Below are 19,696 nucleotides of genomic sequence, written 5' to 3' on the forward strand. Positions count from 1 at the left end.
AAAAGATGTCTTGCTTTGGCAACTAGACAAAGTTCATAAACTCTTATAAATATAGCATTTAAGTGAACATGTCCTCTTTATCTTTCTATGTAATCTCTTTTGTCTAATATTGTGAATTATTGAAGTGTAACTCACAATTTGATGGCACAGTGTTACATTGGTTAGCAATGCTGCCTCCTGGAACCAGTCTTGCGCCTTGGCTTTGTGGAATTTCCTCCCACATCGCCAAAACTTCAGCTAATTAGGTTAATTGGCAATTCTAAAATGGTCCTGTGTGAGTCAAACTATGGTGTGTATGAATGTAGTCCCTTCAGTGTTCTCACTTCTTGTCCAAATCTGCCCCTGGCATTGCACCTTGTGCTACTAAATAGGCCCCAGCACTTCAAGACACAGAATTGGATTAAGCAAGTTTGAGAATGTTATGTGTTGTCCGCTCCAGAGAGTAGTTTAATTTCTCACTTCAGGATAAGATAGATAGATAGATACTTTATTAATCCCAATGGGATATTCACATTCTCCAGCAGCAGCATACTGATACAATAAATAATATTAAATTAAAGAATGATGATAATGCAGGTGAAAAACAGACAATAACTATGTATAATGTTAAATGTTAACGTTTACTCCCCCGGGTGGAATTGAAGAGTCGCATAGTTTGGGGGAGGAACGATCTCCTCAATCTGTTAGTGGAGCAGGACAGTGACAGCAGTCTGTCGCTGAAGCTGCTCCTCTGTCTGGAGATGATATTATTTAGTGCATGCAGTGGATTCTCCATAATTGATAGGAGCCTGCTGAGCGCCCTTCGCTCTGCCACAGATGTTAAACTGTCCAGCTCCATGCCAACAATAGAGCCTGCCTTCCTCACCAGTTTGTCTAGGCGTGAGGCGTCTTTCCTCTTAATGCTGCCTCCCCAGCACACCACCACGTAGAAGAGGGCGCTCGCCACAACTGTCTGATAGAACATCTGCATTATGAATAGGCATATTCTAGCCATTACACAAAAGTAGATGTAAATAGCTTCCACATTTGGTTGCTGATTTGTGCCTGATACTATATTCCCAGGAATGCCTGTCAAAATGTAGCCCAGAACTACATCTACGGAAATGCTGCAGCAGTCTCTTCTTGCATTTCTGAAATCAGGGTTCTATAATAACAGGTTTGGAAACCATTGTCAATAAGAACATTACTCCCAATCTTAAGACTTTTTGAGATCTCTTTGCTTGCCAGGTGAAGAATGCCCTTTTGTTTATCTTAAAAAAAACTAAGCACAGCTTTGTGCAAAAAGAATCCCACTGGTAATGATGAAGCATGGTGAGCGTACCATCATGGCTTGGGAATACTTTAACTGATAAGCATCAGGGTGACTTGATGTTCGTGAAAGTGACTTTAGATGCTTTATCAGCTGAAGATAAATGCCAGCTCAGTCATTCCGAAAACACCAATCCTCAACACACAGGCTTACAGCAACCTGGCCGACAAAGCTGGAATTCAGTGTTGAACTCCTCAGACATGCTAAGGATGAGCCTGAAATGAGCAGCTCAGGCTGGAAAATCTCAACAGTTATAATGCAGAACTGGTATGTACTGTTGAAATGTACTGGATGTCCATCACAAAAGAGTAAAATGATGATCAGATCAGGGAGCATTTATAGAAAATCATACAGCAACTACTGTGCTATTGAATGTAAGTCCATTAAAAAATGCTAAAATGAATACCAGGTTATTATATGAAGTGAGTTTGTAATGAATCAATTTTATTTTGCTTTTAATGAAAATCTATTTACATTTAACTTAATGATCATTTATCAATTCAAATTGTTAAAATTATAACATCTAAATGAATGGCACACTGGCACAGCGATTACCCTTACTGCCTCACAATGTTAGGAGAATCAGTGTCTGTGTGGGGCTTCTCTGTTTTTGCCCATGCCTGCTTGAGTTTTTTCAAAGTGTTCTCTTTCATATTTAAAAAATGAGTGTGTTATTTTACCCTTTGATTTTTAAACGTGACTGGTATCAAAATGTCTGGATGTGTGTAATTGTGTGTGTTTTGCAATGGGCTGATGCCTCCTTTAGGAATGGTTCCTGTCTAATGTCAGATGCAGCTGGTATAGGCAGTGGCTTCCCTTTGTCATGAGCTGGACTGGGCTCTGCCTTTGGCCTTCTCTTTAAGCATTCTTTGGCTTTTTATCTGCTTATTTTCATCAAAAATTTCTCCATCTGAGTAAATTTCTTCTATTATGAAATCTGAAGGTATCATCTGTCTGTGACTCAGTGATAGCAATATTGCCTCACAATAAGGAGACCAGGGTTTACATCCCAGGAACTTCCTGCACAGAGTTTGCATGTTTTCCCCATTTTTGTGTGGACACGGTGTGCTCCAGTTTCCTCCCATAGTCCAAAGACATGCCAGTTAGGTGAATAGGTGTTGCAATACTGCCCCTAGAATCTGAGTTTGTGTGTGTCATGATGGACTGCTGCCCTGTCAAGGGGTTGTTACTGCCTTGTGCCCGGTGATTTCTGGGATAGGCTCCAGATGCCTCACAATACTACCCTGAATAAGCTGGTTAAGAAAATGAGTGAATAGATGGATGATATCATACCTTTTTTATTGTTCTCTATTTAGTTGATTTTATTTTTTGTTAATTTAAAGACTTGTGACTTCCTTTTTTTGGCTTTTTAACTCTGTAATGAAATTCTGAAGAAACACATTTTTATTTGTTTTAGCATGCCTTGCTTATACAGTTCATCAGAATAAAAAAGAAGTTTAGGTCTGGGTGTTAGGATATGACTATACAATATGTTGAAATAAAAAAATTAAAGACAAAGCCGGGCAGATCCTTAGCTCATGCTTTCATTATTTTAGGAGCTCTTTTGTCAGCACAATAAGACCCATGACTGCAAAAGGCAGGTTCAGAAAATAGATAGATGGGTGAAGTGATACAATCTCCATCCTTTATTCTGTTGCCCATGAATCCTACAGTTAGTTACTTATTTTTGGTCACTTAAAGCATGTAACTGAATTTTTTCAGGTTTTGTCTGAACACAGCATTGTTCACAGGAGTCAGGTCTGTGAGTGGGGCTGCTTATTGTATTCTGTTTTGGCTTTACATCAACTGAACTTTTGTGGTTTGTTATTAGTGAGTCATAAAGTTTTCTTTATGAACACTCAGCTTGACACATCTATTTCTTTTTAGTTTTTAGACTACAGTAATCCCTCGCTATATCGCGCTTCGCCTTTCGCGGCTTCACTCTATTGCGGATTTTATATGTAAGCATATTTAAATATATATCGCGGATTTTTTGCTGGTTCGCGGATTTCTGCGGACAATGGGTCTTTTAATCTCTGGTGCATGCTTCCTCAGTTGGTTTGCCCAGTTGATTTCATACAAGGGACACTATTGGCAGATGGCTGAGAAGCTACCCAACTTACTTTTCTCTCTCTTGCGCTGACATTCTCTGATCCTGACGTAGGGGGATTGAGCAGGGGGGCTGTTCGCACACCTAGACAATACGGACGCTCGTCTAAAAATGCTGAAAGATTATCTTCATTTTGCTCCCTTCTGTGCAGCTGCTTCATGAAGCGACATGCTGCGCGGTGCTTCGCATACTTAAAAGCCAAACAGCCCTATTGATTTGTTTGCTTTTCTCTCTCTCTCTCTGACATTCTCTGCTCCTGACGCACACTCCTTTGAAGAGGAAGATATGTTTGCATTCTTTTAATTGTGAGACGGAACTGTCATCTCTGTCTTGTCATAGAGCACAGTTTAAACTTTTGAAAAAGAGACAAATGTTTGTTTGCAGTGTTTGAATAAAGTTCTTGTCTCTCTACAACCTCCTGTGTTTCTGTGCAAATCTGTGACCCAAGCATGACAATATAAAAATAACCATATAAACATATGGTTTCTACTTCGCGGATTTTCTTATTTCGCGGGGGGTTCTGGAACGCAACCCCCGCGATGGAGGAGGGATTACTGTACTGGCAACTAGTGCTGGATGGTATGACCAAAATTCTATATCACAGTATTTTTCAAAATTATACCGGTTTCACGGCATTCAGCAGTATTTTTTTTTCCCATGCATGAGTGGATGTTAACCACATTTTCCACTTCAATTACTGCAGTAGACTGGCTAAGAATGACCTATTCCACTGTCATGAGAATTGTACATTGTACAAAATAACATTTAAATGTTCACACACGTATTAATACAGGTTTGCATGGCCCCATAAAGTGATAGTTTTCAAGGGGGTGGCACTAATGAAGAGAAGGAATCAAATTGCATGACAGTTGCAGTCAAAATATAGAACCTTTTTATTGAAGAAATTTTGCAAACATCTTAAAACTATAATTTTGACAACATATTTTCAACCATCCAAAGAGGCATTTAAACTTAGTAAAATATCCAGAGGTGCTTGTCAAAAGTTGTATTGCCTGAACATGTCTTAGAAAAGGAATAAATAGTAAATATTTTTTGTAAACCAACTACACTTTCTGTTAATGTTAACAATCTCTGTCCACTGACACGTTAGCTATATGGATTGTAATGCCGTTGGTTATCTCGATCCACCACTTGCTTTTTTTGTCATATCTAGTACCTCTAGCAAATGCGTCTACAAGTGACGTCTGACTCGAGTGTCCTCTAGCTGTTTCAGTTTTACCTGAGGACGTGGAGGATGCCAATCTAGTTCCATACATTCACGGTACTCCAAAGCATGTTTGCGGCTAAGTTGGTACAGCAAATTGCTTGTGATGCTGCCTCTAGTGACAACTTTAGCTCGACAGCATTTGTAGTAAATAGTTGTTTGGCCCACGTCCGACCTTTTAAAGCCAAAGTATCTCCAGACAACAGACATGGTTCCTTTTTTCGGCAAAAGGTCTTCTGTGTCATCATGCACAACTTTATCGTCTGCTACAGCTTCAGTTTCGGAATGTTCTCTGTCCATTTTCACCGCGCAATACCTCCACTAACACATGTTCTACGTTGCTTGCGTGTTTAGCTGTGTAGCAGTGAAAAAGGTCCCCCCTTAAACAGTTTCCTGCTGCGCCACGTTCCGAACATTGTTTAGGCTATTTAAACCGGTTATTGCGGTATAAGAAAAATCCATATCATAACAAAAATAATAAGTGGTTTTTTGGTATGAAATGGTATACCTCCCAGCACTACAGGCAATCATTACTTGTAACTTTATCCAGCATGCTTTTCTTTCCTATCTTGAACAGGTGATGTAGTTTGTGTCAACTGGAGTGGTAGATTACCAGTAGCATAGTCAGTAATGTACATATAAATGTAAATGATTTGTTTTATGTGTATCTTACCTTCATATCTATCCTTGGAGAGCAGAGCATCCTTATTCACTGAAGAAATGCAATGATCAGACATTCTTGGACAATGGTTGTCTTCAGACTCTTGCATTTCTGCAGTAGGACACCACAGATGTGTCGGTGCCAAACCTGTAAGGCATCTGAAGAGCTGATTAAGTGTGTATGAGTCGAAGTGGTCAGCCTGATGTTGAAGGTTTGTATTTTTCGCATAAATACTTGCAGTAAAAAAAATTTAATAAACATAGCTTGAGAATTTTTTTTTGACTTTGTTAAACTGGCACTCAGTTTTAAACAGTCTGAGAGCCACTTTGCTAAATAAAGAAAAAAATAATCAATTTATTAACCATCAGAATCTATTCTTGCCCTGTATAGAGCATGAATCCATTGAAGGAGGCATTTATGAATAAATTTACTGTCTGAACGGGGGACCACCTGGCGTCGCAATTTAACCTAGCACTCTTGTATTTGGCATGGTGGCAGAGACCAGACTTGTAACAGAACATGCACATTCTTCATAAACTGATATTGCCTGAAATTAGAATCCAAAGTTTTATGAGAGCAAGTATAGCTAAATAATTTGTTACACCTTAAATACAAAGATACAAAATAAGCATGGAACAAATAATATATTTCAGATCTGGATTGTATTAATTATTCAGCATAGTCTATAATGCAAAATGAATATCAGCAAGGTGAATGTTGCTGTGGTGCTAAGAATGGTCGGGTAGCTGTCTGTTTGTCTTGTCCAGGTGCTGCTTTGTGTCCATGGTTCTCAATGCCTGGGTGTGGTATCACTTTTACGTAGTACTTTTTTGGTACACTACTCCAGTCAGTGTTTCACTAGGAGTGTCACCCTCCTCCCTCTTAAAATCTCTAGGAACAAAGAGCTTTCATATTGTTTCTCCTGAGACCAAGAAGTACTTTCCCACAGACTGACACAGCACAATAATGAAAACAATAGACAAAATGTTATAAAAAGGAAATTCAAGACATGTAATATGATAAAAAGAAGTAAAACTTATGTATTTATATGAAGGTTATCCATATTGGTGCAAAGCTTATTAAATACACACATCACATTGCCACATTAAATATTGATTGAGCTCTAATGCTGCTTGTATCTTTCTCCTACTTTTTAAAAAATGCTGATCAAGTATTTATATGTGCTTCATTCGACTTGAACTGTATTTTGTTTCACTTTCAGACAGGGTTTGCAATAACTGGAGCAAATCTTGCACCAGTTTAAGAGGTTGTTGGACCAGATTGTGAAAAACTTCGCCAATGTATACGTCTTCTCGGGACCCTGGAACTGGACAGATGAGTGGCACCATATCAGACAAAGATGCTTGCCAAGAGACAACTTTGGGTGCTTATTCCCCTGTTGATTATATGAGTATTACAAGCTTTCCTAGGCTGCCAGAGGATGACGCGGCATCAGGAGAGAATATTATACGGTCTCGTAAAGAAGAGGATGCATTTCTCAGTGAGCAAGACACAGGTGACCTGAGCCTTATTCATTTAAAGTCTCATCCCTGTCATTCTTACATGGAGAAATTAAGAGATTTTTCATTGACAGTTTTATTATTTTGGAATTAAAAAACATAAAACACATCTGGAAAATGAATTTTAAGTATATATAATATAAATACTGTACAGAAGAGGACTACGCCTGAATGTTTTTTGTGTATCAGACTTGTCCATGGATTACTTAAATTCTGTCACTGTATATTTCTATAATATTTTTTATTTTACTGCATTTGATTCTGAGAATAATACTGCTATAATTTTAGAGTTGCTTTCAGGTGTTTTTTTTCAGTTTCATGTAGGTTGTATAAATACATAGCTGATAAAACTAATTGTTTCTTTCAAGATCCAGACCTATTTCTCAAGTCTGCTAGACTGCAGCGCCTCCCATCATCCTCCTCGGAGCTGGCCAGTCAAGATGTGTCACCACTGCGTGAAACTCAACGAGATCCCCTAGCAGGAGACTGCACTTGCCGCCAGGATGGTCTCACCATTATAATTACAGCCTGCTTGACCTTTGCTACTGGGGTCACAGTTGCCTTGATTATGCAGATCTATTTTGGTGATCCTCAGGTATGCAACACTTTAAAAAAATATATTTTACACTCCTATTGCTGTGTTTCATGATTTATAGTCCTTTTATAAAGATACGTTTTCTACATGGGCTGTCTAGTGGTACCTTTTAAATGCAGTTCTTAATTGGCCTGTAGCAGAACCGAAACAACTCAAAATAAAGTAATAGTTTCCAAATAGTAAACCTAAAAATTAGGCGAGCCTTGTGTGTTTCTGAGCAGGCCAAGGAAAGTCATTCTGCCCCCTAGCATTCTCACTCATGTCCATAAATGCTCAGGGCATAGGGTATCGTACTAGCCAGCTGAATCATGGTCTGGTATGGCAACTGCACTGTGGCAGATTGCAAGGTCCAACAGGAGATGGTGAAAATGACACAGTTCATCATTGTGGCTATATTCATCCATCCATCCATCCATACATGTCATTGTATCAAAAAATGATGGTCACATTCACAACATTCTTACAGTAAGCATACATGAAAGTTGTGCTTATGGCTACTACAGCTGTATAAATATTTGTTGAACAAGGTCTCTGGTGAATACCGCATATTCGCTGTGAAAAACACTTTGAATTTCACCTATCAACATTAATGATTATATTGTTATTAAGAACAGGCCATAAAAAATCCATTAAACTTTCTGGTGATCTTTTCTTTTAAAGATACATTACCTTCCTTTTCATTATGACAGAATTTTTCTCTGCTTCATGAATATCTCACGGCTGTGAAACACATTTTTGCTCTTCGCCATTTTCTGAGATGTATTCCAAATTCAACAGTTTTTTTTTGTTTCTCTATGCATTTCTGTGTCAAATTTAATTGTTTAAGATTAATTTATTGAGTGCAGCTTACAAAGTTGTGTTGTCTTCTGCAGATTTTTTCACAGGGAGCTGTATCAACAGATGTTAGTCGCTGTACCTCCCTGGGTGTCGAGGTACTTAAGAGGCAGGGTTCCTCTGTAGATGCTGCCATTGCTGCGGCTGTTTGTGTTGGTATCATCAACCCACATTCTTCAGGCATTGGAGGGTAAGTATGCCAATCTCAGCTGCTCATTGTGTGTTTCAAAGGAGGGATCACAGTACCAATTACTGATTGAACAAACTGCTAATGTTTGATATTAGTTTAAAGTAAGAACTGAAAGGAATACTCACCCAAAAAAAATATTTATTGTAAAATAAGGACACAAACATCGTAAAAGATTTGGGGGGATCCCCCATATACTGTAGCACAAAGGAAATGACGCTTTCACAGACAGAGCTCAAAACGGACAAAAAGAGAAATGGAGACGATATATATAGTAGGCTACAGGAAGTGATGTCATGAAGAGAGGTGGGTCTTGAGGCTTGGAACCGGAAGTGATCTTATTGTGTGGATTCTTCAGTTGTTCTGGAGGGAGAGGGGAAAAAGAGTTGGAGGGCAGTGCCAACCCCTGGTTCGGTGGGTAACTTCATCTATTTGAGCTTGTAAACTGTCTCCCAAATGCACATGTGTGATAATATATATTATTTATTCTGTTTGCTCGCAGAATCCAAATATATGAATTTTTATTAAAATTGTTAAATAAATAATTCAAAAAAATTAGAGTAGTGCACGAAAGTGAGACATGCTCAAACAGGACTGAAATTTTTAACTGAAGACTGGGCCCTTGACCACTGAATAAGGAGGCTAAGAGGGCTTCAATTCACAAGAACAAATTCAGTTGATTATACTTTTGTGCAGTACTTTCATTTTTCAGAATTAATAAAAATAATAATTCATTACCTTTTATATAGAGCTTTTCTAAGAAAATCAAAACACTTTACACAGTGAGCCACTTCAACCTCTACTAATGTGCAGCATCCACTTGGATAATGCCATGGTAGCCATTTTGTACCACTATGCTGACCACACATCAACTGTTAGGTGGTGAAGATTTAGGAGATAGTTAGCCAGTCAGAGACACTGGATGATTAGGGGTCCAGAATGACCAGGCCGTGATGGGCAATTTAGCCAGGACATTGGGATGCACCCTACACTTTATAAAGGATGCCCAGGGATCTTTAATTACTACAGAGAGTAAGGACCTCATTTTACATCAATGGTACCATTTTTACTGCACTGGGGCATTGGGATCCACACACATACCACAGGGGAAGTGCCTCACCAACACCTCTTTCAGTAGCAACCCAGGCATTTTCCTGGCTGGTCTAACAACTAAGTACTGGCCGGGGCTGAACATGCTTAGCTTCAGGTAGGTGACATGTTCTGAAGTGCACGTGCTATGGTTACTTTCAGATTAGCTTATTTAACAATATTTTAGCAAAAATGCATGTGTTTTGGACATTGTGAACATATAAATCAATAACTGACATGTGCATTATACAGCATGAGTGTCTTTAGATTTTTTTTTGGATGTCTTAATATTGTTTGTGCACAATCCTCGTGGTCCCTGTTGGTCCTATTAAGTCCATTGTATCAGAAAGTTTCTTTCCATTCTCCATTTAAACATGACACTATTTTTTGTCCATCACTTCAAACAACACACAGTAAGTAACAGGTTAAAAATTATTATTTTCATTTGAATGGGTCTACTGCTCAAATTTCTTCTCACTTTGTATTTTAGCCAATGAACAGAACTTTCTGACAATTTTACTTTCTGTCCAATGTCACAGTTTAATTATAAACATAATTGTGTATCACATGTAATTTTTTTTCCCCAAACATGACTGTGACTATTTGTTTATTCTTATGTTTTTGATCGACTTGGGAAGTCTGATTCTTCCAAACATTATATACGACATACTGCATTCTGTTTTGACTTAGTTTGACAGCTGTTTTTTTCAATATTTTATGGGCCTCTTAATTCACTGTAACAGGAGAACATTTTGTTTGCCGAGATTTACAGGATATATAGTCAGTATTTAAAATCGGTTTCTGTAATTAGGCTGTTTTTTTACTGTGCCCACTTTGTATTTTCAAGATTTCTTTATAGTGGCAATCTAATAACCTATAATTTTATTGGTAGAACAGTCCATACATCTGCTTATTACTGTCACCCATTCACTATGAAAAGCAGTGGCTTTAACAACATAGTACTTTCGATGTCTGATGGAAAGTTCAAGTTCTAAATGCCATTAATTTTTATAATGAATTACTCTTAGTAAAACTAGTAACTCTTACTGTTATTTCTGTGATGAGAGGGTTTATTTCCTCAGCATTCGTTATGCTGTTGATGGCAGTCTGTAGCTTTTTATGCCAGTATGTAGGTAACAACTTAAGAAACATATATAACAACACATGTTGGAAGGTTGTCAAAAGTGTGCACCTATCTGAATATTTTGTTTGTGCCACAGTACCAAAATATTCCAAGATCAAATATCTAGCATGTCTGAAAATTTGACAAACTGGACTGAATGATTTTTTGGAAATTGTTATTCATGTAGTGCTGTAGAACAATGGACCAGTTTAAATGGGGAAAAAAGACTGACACACTGGAATGACTCAAATGTGATTTCTGTCAAAATGGTTTTAGTCACGTGAATGTGGTGTGCTAAGTGTCAACATAGTGCTGAGCAGTTTTCTTAGTCTTGCTACCAATTTTTGAGTAGATTTTGAAACAAAATGGTATTTTAGTGGTTTTTCATCTGGTTTAGTCCGATCAGTTATGCATAGTAGGCCAAGGTTAATAAGTTGAAATCTGTATTTTGGTCAGCTCAACTAAAGTTGTTATAATTGTATGGCATCTGACATTCACTTTTTTAAAATTTGATTTAAACGTTTTGCACATTTTTACATAATAACTCCACACCAACCAGCTTGCTTAACATGACTGGCTCAGCCCCTGTATTAACTTGTTTGTCTTGACTTTCAATACATATATAAGCATAGAGTAACTGCTGTGCTTTATACAGGGCAGGCCATTCTTTGAAGTTACTTGAAAATTGCTTTGCATATATGATCAAATGTGAAGTCAAGTGTCCTTCCTGCACCTTTGTAAAACAGTAAAACTCAGAAGCATATGTTTTTGGATCATTGATTCTTCATACTTGTTTCAGCTTTTGTTTGATTTCCCATCCCATGACATTTTATCTGAATTGTCATTTTTTACCCTTTGAATACCATTTTCAAACAAAAAACAAAATCTATGCAGTGCGTGGTAATTAACTTTCTGAGTACCTCTTAGGATCTGTGCCCTGTTCCTTGAGATTAGATATATTTATGTGTTTTTGAAAATTGCTGTGGGGTCTAATTTACCAAATATAAGCAATTAGCATTTGTGGAAGAAAAATCTTGAGAGTTTTAAGCACAAACCTTTAATATAATTGCATAATATCAGCCTTGGGACTATTATTTGGGGGGGTCAGTTTTCATGTCATGATTTTCAAAATCAAAGTAGAAAAATATATTCTTCCCTTCAGACTCTGGTTTTCCTGGTTGCTCCTCTTCAGACTGCACCTCTGACTTAATTAATTTAAATCAAATAAACCTAATTTTTTCCTGGCTACATTTAGTAAGTTCCAACCATACCTGTGCCTGGATCTGTTGCAGCCATCTGTCACGAAAAGGATCTTGAACAGGCACTGTACAGGGTAGGAATGCCATGAGTAAGAACAGCTACTGGTGTAAGTGCAGCTGGCCAGGTCACAAGGAGAGTGTTCTCTGCACTCTTGCAAACCATAGCTTGACCTTGTCCACGATATTTCTGGTATTATGGGAGTGTTTTAGTTGCATTCGTCACAAGAACATGACCTCTGTTTTGGCATCATATTCTTGGGATTTCTCACATCCTAGTTTTCTTTAAAGTGTACCAGATGTCAAAGGATTCTTGTCTGTCCTGTACAGACTACCTAGAATATAGAACTTTTTATGAGATTTTTGTGCTCTGATATCTTTGCTGTATCCAATGGGATCTTTCTTTGTAAACCAGGAATGTTCTTAAGTAAAATAATTATTGAAATGGGTATGTCAATCAAAAACTCAATTAATTTAAATAATAAAATACATATACAGTTTCATATATATTTAACTCAGTCCATCAACATTTGATATGTTTGTTGGTTATTTATAGATTTTAAACATTAGAGGTGATGGATGAGGCCTCTTATGAGTGAATATGAAAAGTTGCTTTATGAAAGTCCTTTGAAACTTTTAACTATCAGGATCACCAATTTTGAATATATTTGGCATCTCACCTAGGGGGTATCTATGTAAGCTTGTTTTTTTTTTTAACCCCAAGGAATCTATTGGTTTCATTTTTACTGGAATAATACTTCTGGGTTTGATTTTTAATTTTTTGATTTGGCCCATTTTATCACCACCATTTTAATGGTAATATTGTTGATTCCTGTTGCCAGGACCGTTCCAAAGCGTGCATTTCTTCAGAGGTCATGGTCATGTCAGTCACCACTGATGGTATTAAAGGTCATCTAGGGGTGTACTTCCTTATCCAATGACATGGATTCAAAGACCCTTCAAACCTTTTGCATTTTTTCTTTGTTTTGTATCTTTGGTTTTTGAACTCTATGCTGTCCTTATGACTTTATTTTGTCTTGGGTTACTAGGCTTTGGTTATTGATGGTGTTCTTCTGGTTCTGACTCACATTTCAGTTTCTTCATTACAACTTTTTCTTGCAGTTTCCCTCTGAAATCTCATGCCCTCCTGGGCATAATTTAACATTTTTAATTTTCAGATTGCACTATAACAATACCATAAATAGCAAACATTTTCGTATACATCTTTAATTAGGATGTTTCTGACTGGTGAAAACAAAGCATGTGAATTTTTATTAAGTGGACTGAAATAATTTTTCACAAAACATTTTCTTTGCCTGAGGTAGTAGCTAATTGATCTTTAGCAACACAGTTTCAGCTATGACACTTTTCACCTTTTTATTATGTATAATTGGGTGAATAGGGTTTGGTGAGATACAGTGGGCAAAATAGTGTGTTCTTTTCAAAGTGTCTCATTATGTTCACATATTTCTTATTGTGGGCAGCACAGTGGTTAGTGCTGTCGTTTCATGGGTCCAGCATCCTTTGTTTGAATCCAGTGCTCAGTTTGCCTCTACATTCCTAAAGAGATGTTGTTTCAGTCAATTTGTGATCCCAAATTGGCCCAGTGTGAGTGAGAGTCTAGAGGTGCATGAGTGGGTCCTGCACTTTACAGACGCCATGTTAGGTTCTGTTCACTGCCCAGTGCTACCAGGATAGGCTATTGCCCCAAGTGTCCCTGATTTGGATTTGGTGGGACAGAGAATGTTGTATTATTTCTTATTGTTATTCTGTTACTAATCTACATGTTGCATTGAGATGTCTGTTTACTTGTAAGACGTAAAATAATAAAGGCTGTTAATTTGCCAAAAGCACAGAAAATCAGAAGACTGGAATTTTCAAGTGGAATGAAAAAGGAAAGAGGAATTTGTTCAGGCTAAAGAAAAAATTAGTATAGTGTAAGTGAATTGCTTGTAAAATACAGAGGAAACATTGTGACAGAAAATGTTCATTTAGATAGATAGATAGATACCGTTTAGTGAAAAGAATAAGTACATAATTATATTGGAAGTGAGAATCTGGAATGACCTTGCTGCAATTCCTATACAGAAAAATGTACAAAAGTATGCAGGAAGGTGAAGTAAGGTCTAGCTGTGGGCCCAATTGGAGTGATCTCAGAAATGTTTAAGAAACCTGAAAATATAGAAGTGAAACTTTACCTTTAGAACTAGAAGAAGAATGTGAAATATGTGCACATTGAAGTGTACAATGGAAAGGATTATAATTTGTATTGAATGTTCTAAGTGTTAGGGCACAACTGAATTAGGTTGTGAGAGCAGTGTTTTGTCTTGGTAGAGTAATACATTAGTCTACTTTCTCCTTTTTCTATTATTAATATGTAGCCTTTGTCAGAATGCCTCAAATCTCACAGACTTACCACTGTTTATAAGGTATTGTACCATATAAGTTCTCCCTACCTTCCCTTCTACATTTTATAACCTCAGGCAATTAGGTGTAGTAAAAGCCAAGCTCCTGCTTGTTAAATATTGTTAAGTTACACTTTAAATAATGTATTATTGATAATATTCATAAATAATAACAATAAGCAAAGTACATTTGAATATTGTTGCCAACCATACAACCTGATAAATGATGATGTGTAGGTTCAGTTACTTAATTTGTCTCTCGTTAAGTCCTCATTTTTGGTCAGCTTTCTTCAAAATAGGCTATATGCCTGTCTCAATATATGTTGTCCTTTTCAGTTAATGGTTTGTGAGATGCTCTTTTATCAGTTGCTAAGAGAGCGAGAGAGGGGTAAAGCAAGTAAATTTATAGATTTTCTGTCCAACCCCTAGAGCCAATTGGGTGTCATGGTACTTAAAGGCTTCTGATACAAGCCAATTCCAAACAGCCATACTTCAGACCAATGGGGCAGAGAATACCTTCAGCTTAAGAAATGGTTTTGGGGGCAAGTGTGAAGTTTGCCAGCTAGGCAGTCTGGCTTTCCTATGGGGGTTGATTGAGAGAGTTCTGCAGAGAAACACTTGCCAGAGTTGTTTTAGGCACCCCCCAACCCTGTTGTAAAATTACAAAGGACTGGTTTTTAACCATCAAACCATTGCTGTTCTTATCAATAGTACTAGGGTGTTGTACCGTGTTAGCCATTATGAATGTAGTGAAAATTCAAGCAAAATGACACCTTTTATTGGCTAACTAAAAATATTACAGTATGAGGTCTTGTTTTGTCTTGGTAGAGTAATATATTGCTCTACTTTCCCCTTTTGTATTATTAAGATGTAGCCTCTGTCAGAACGCCTCAAATCCCACAGACTTACCACTGTTTATAAGGTATTATAGTATATAACTTATCCCCACCTTCCCTTCTATATCTACTAGGGGGCTCCGCCCCCTGCTCGCTTCGCTCGCCAACCCCTGGTGTTGGGAATGACAAAGAGCGTGATGTATGAATGAGATATAGAATAGTGTGACGGTGTAGATGATGCAAATAGAAAGCAAACAATAAAGTGTGTAGCACAGTGTAAAGGTTTATTTGAAAATTTCTTTGTACACGCCGTTAAAGTGTAAAAGGTAATTCCAGCTCAGAACTTGTAAGGTCATTTAAGATGGTTATTGTTGTGATCAGAGTCAAGTTTATCAGAGCTTAGAAAGAGTTGTGTCTCTCCAGGAAGTAATGAAATGACTTGGGTATTTATGTTTTCCACATTAATATTTTTTGGACATAATATAGTGCGTTGTGTTAAAAGGGGCATTTGGTCTAATGAGATTGCTGTTCCAAATGTCTCTGTAACTAAGTCGTCGCAGATAAAGGCTTGAGGAATTGTAATAATATGTGGCTGAAGTCCATCTGTATTGGTGAGTGTACCATCTCTCAGTTGTAATAAGCAATTGTTATGATCTGGTTCTGGACATCGTATCTTTTTTACTAACTGTATCTTTTGAAAGCAATGCCAATTGTCTGCGTATTTTAAGGTGCACTGAACAATAGCTGAGTGCATGGCATCTGGAAGAATAGCTAATCACTGTCTAAAATCTCTTCCTCATAAAAGTACCTTTCCTCCAAATCGAATATTATTATTCATAAACGTTTGTAGAAGTTTATGAATGGTGTTGAGTAAGTGACTGGATGCCATTGAACATTCATCAATAAACAACATTTTTTCAAGACGGATGTCACGTGCAGTGCCACCGTTAATGTTCATAGTGAATACCGATTTGTAGGATCTAATGTAGTTGATAAAGATTTCACTTTCAGGTACATCGTCAGTTATAAGCTTCTGTAGATATTCAGTATATGAATGTAAAGAAGGCAGTCTAATTTGACCCTTTTGACAACAACGTGTAAATGTATAACTTGTATTGCCAGTTGTTTCTTCAGGGAAGTGAACTGAATGACAATGATTGCAAATGACATTCATTAATCCGAATGAATTTTCCTGGTGTATGTTTTGCTTGTGCCGTTTGAGAGGCGCGTTGTTGCATGTGTAGTATTTGGGACGTGTTGTTTTGGAGCTGTAATCGATTTGCCTGTGCTGTGTGAGAAGCCCGTTGTAGCCTTCGCTGCCATTAACGTATGTCTGAGACGGGAGGTGTTTCGTTTTGAATCCGTGCCTGTTGCGATGCAGCACTTTGATTGATAGTTTGCGTCATCTGGATCTAGGATGTAGATTTGTGCATATTTGCGTTGTTGATTTGTTTCAGGGTGCACTGTTCCAATGCGATGCAGTATTTGTGCACATATGCGAAAGCAGTATGGGCCATTGCCTTTTGGTGGCCTGATATTTACTCCGGTATATGCAAAAGCAAATGAACTATTGTAGGATCTAATGCAGTTCATAAAGTTTTTACTTTTAGGTACATCGTTAGTTAGAAGCTTTAGTTGAGCTTTGCGTTTTTGGAGTCGAGACATTTTTTCTTTTAGAAATATGGATAAGTAATAAGGAGTATTGCACTCACTGTTAATATGGAGCCTTTTCTGCGGTTGAACGGTTAATAGTGCCTTATTGTAATGAGATCCACCTATGCTGCATAGCCGTCTATTTTGTTGTTTCTTTCGTGTTCGTGTGTTTGTTCCTGTTATCATTTCCTTTTCGTTTTGTATCCGTGACCGTGTATTCATGACTTGTTTCTTTCTCAGCATGCGAAATATGGATAAGTAATAAGGAGGATCGCAATCACTGTTAATATGTTTCCTTTTCTGCAGTTGAACGGTTAATAGTGCTTTATTGTAAGGAGATCCACCAATGCTGTCTAGTGTGAAGGTGTTGATGTTCACTTTAGAATATGTGGCTTTGGGTGTCACTTCTTATGGATGTGTGTGTGTGTGGGGGGGAGGGGGTGGGTTGAGGATTGTTGTCGCGCGAGCGTCTTCTTTCTTTTTGTGTTCCTGTGTCTTGTTGAATCCCCCTCTTTGTGTGTGTGTCCCGTCCCTTGCTTGTAGGGTCTGTGGGGTGGTTTTGTGTTCTTTTTTTTGTGTTCTATGGGCTTGTTGAATCCCCCTCTTGGTGTGTGCCCCGTCCGGTGCCTGTAGGGGGGGGGGGGGGGGGCCTTGCTGTTGTGTGCGAGCCTCTTTTTTTTTTTTTTTTTTTGGGTCTAGTTTCGTGTGCAATGTGTTTCGTGCTTTGCTTGCGTTTGAATACTTTTTTATGTGCCTTTTCCTTTTTTCGGTGCTCTTTGCGCCTCATTTCTCCATTTTTCCTGTGCTCACTCCTTTTTTCTGTGGTCTTGTCCGCCTCTCGCGGCTCCTCATCCGCCTCTCTCGCCCTCTTTTGTCCGCCTTTCTCGGCTCCTCAGCCGACTCTCGCGGACTCTTTTTGCGCCTGCGCAGTACGTCTTTTTGCAGCTACGGCCCATTGCCGGATGTGCCTGCGTCCATCATCCGGTTTTGCGCCTCATTTCTCCATTTTTCCTATGCTCACTCCTTTTTTCTGTGGTCTTGTCCGCCTCTCGCGGCCCCTCATCCGCCTCTCTCGCCCTCTTTTGTCCGCCTTTCTCGGCTCCTCAGCCGACTCTCGCGGACTCTTTTTGCGCCTGCGCAGTACGTCTTTTTGCAGCTACGGCCCATTGCCGGATGTGCCTGCGTCCATCATCCGGTTTAGCATTCTCGGTTAGTAATATGGATAGGCAATTAGGTGTAGTAAAAAGACAAGCAGGAGTTAAGTTACACATAAAATAATGTATTATTGATAATATTCATAAATAATAACAATATGCAAAGTACATTTGAATATTGGTAACCATACAACCTGATTAAATGGTGATGTGTAGTTTCAGGCGGCACACAGACCTGTAGCTATTTAAAATGTCTCTAGTTAAGGCATCATTGGTGCTCAGCTTTCTTCAGAACAGGCTGCAATCCTGTTCAAATATGGCTGCCGAGCTGTGGTCTCCATTGTGTTGTCCTTTCAGTTCATCAGTTTGGTCTTCATGATCAGAGGTTAGTAAGAGAGATGCTTCTTCATCATATGTTGGTTAGTAAGAGAGAGAGAGAGAATGTGGTTGAACAAGCTTATTTATAGATTCTCTGTCCAACCCCTACAGCCAATAGGACATCATGGTAATTAAAATTTTCTGATCCAAGCCAATTCCAAACAGCCATACTTCAGACCAATGGGGGAACACAACATCTTAAAACCTGCCACCCCCAGGACCATATGTCTTTATGGCTTTCTTGCGGGGGTTGAAAGACTTTAGCAGAGAAACACTCGCCAAACTGGTTTAAGGCACATCCTCCCCCAACTCTGTCATAAAATTCAAAGAGACCCATTCCTAAAGTGGTGGGGGGACAAACACTCACTAATGTAACACTAAATTACATCGCTTTGCCTAAATTACAAATAAAGACATACAAAATATTTATCAAGATATATGCAAAATCTTACATCACAACAGGTGTCATTTTGCTTGACTTTTCACTATGTTCTTATCAATAATAGACATTATTGTTATAAGTTACAAATAAAGACATACAAAATATTTATAGACTTATATGCCAAATTTCACACCACAACAAGCAGCATATAGAAGATTCAGGCAGATCAAAGTCAGTGAAATTCAGTTTTGATTCATATACGGAAAACGAGTAACAGATGCCTTCTTTTGATGTGATTCATGCATATATGGTTTAGACCAAATAAGCTGTATTACTCATTTGTTTAATGGTGTGTAGTGGGAGGTAGTAAGGCTGAATCAAGAAAGTTTGATGAAGATGTTTATTGTTTGCGGTGATATCCATCCATGAAAGCAGCTCCTGCCCAGACCACATGGTTGATGAGAAGGATGAGGCTTAACCAGGCATTTTTGTGTATTGTTTTGCTACCTGTAACAGTAATGGAGGTGGTGGCCAAACACTTTTGTCAGGAACTACAGTTTGAGCTCATATATGCCTGTGGTCTTGTATTAATGGGGAAAAATAAAACTGGAAGTCAATTTAAAGATACTGAAAAAGCAAGTTTAGAAGCAAAAGGCATAAAGGTGAATGCAGGAAAGATCATTTAAGTTGGTTGGAGGCAAAGGGGCAGGAGCTGTAAAAGATGTAGGTGTGTGGATGTGTTGCTTTGCTTTAAAATGTGCACATAATAGACATACTGAATGTAGACAGAGATGTAGATGAGGCAGTGACAAAAAAGTGAGATGTGCGTGCAAGAATTTCTAAAAGATGTTCCAGTTCTGATTTGTAAGTGAAGCAGTTTGACATCTATCCATCCATCCATCCATCCATCCATCCATCTGTTCATTCATGTTCTATCTTGTTGAATAAGTTCAGGGTCACAAGGTGGGAATTCATTCTG

At 38.2% G+C, this 19,696-nt stretch overlaps 1 protein-coding gene across 1 annotated transcript in view; it reads left to right on the top strand.

Annotated features, from left to right (window-relative positions):
• LOC114659338 (glutathione hydrolase 7) overlaps nt 1–19,696 on the top strand; it is a 74,749-nt gene that overhangs the window by 3,333 nt on the left and 51,720 nt on the right. The window contains exons 2-4 of the mRNA XM_051932827.1: nt 6,528–6,821; nt 7,194–7,420; nt 8,293–8,444. Coding sequence (XP_051788787.1) covers nt 6,605–6,821; nt 7,194–7,420; nt 8,293–8,444 — 596 coding nt within the window. The 5' untranslated portion in view covers nt 6,528–6,604. The remainder of the gene's footprint in view (nt 1–6,527; nt 6,822–7,193; nt 7,421–8,292; nt 8,445–19,696) is intronic.

Source organism: Erpetoichthys calabaricus, chromosome 10, assembly GCF_900747795.2.
Source record: "Erpetoichthys calabaricus chromosome 10, fErpCal1.3, whole genome shotgun sequence".
Lineage (NCBI taxonomy): Eukaryota > Metazoa > Chordata > Cladistia > Polypteriformes > Polypteridae > Erpetoichthys > Erpetoichthys calabaricus.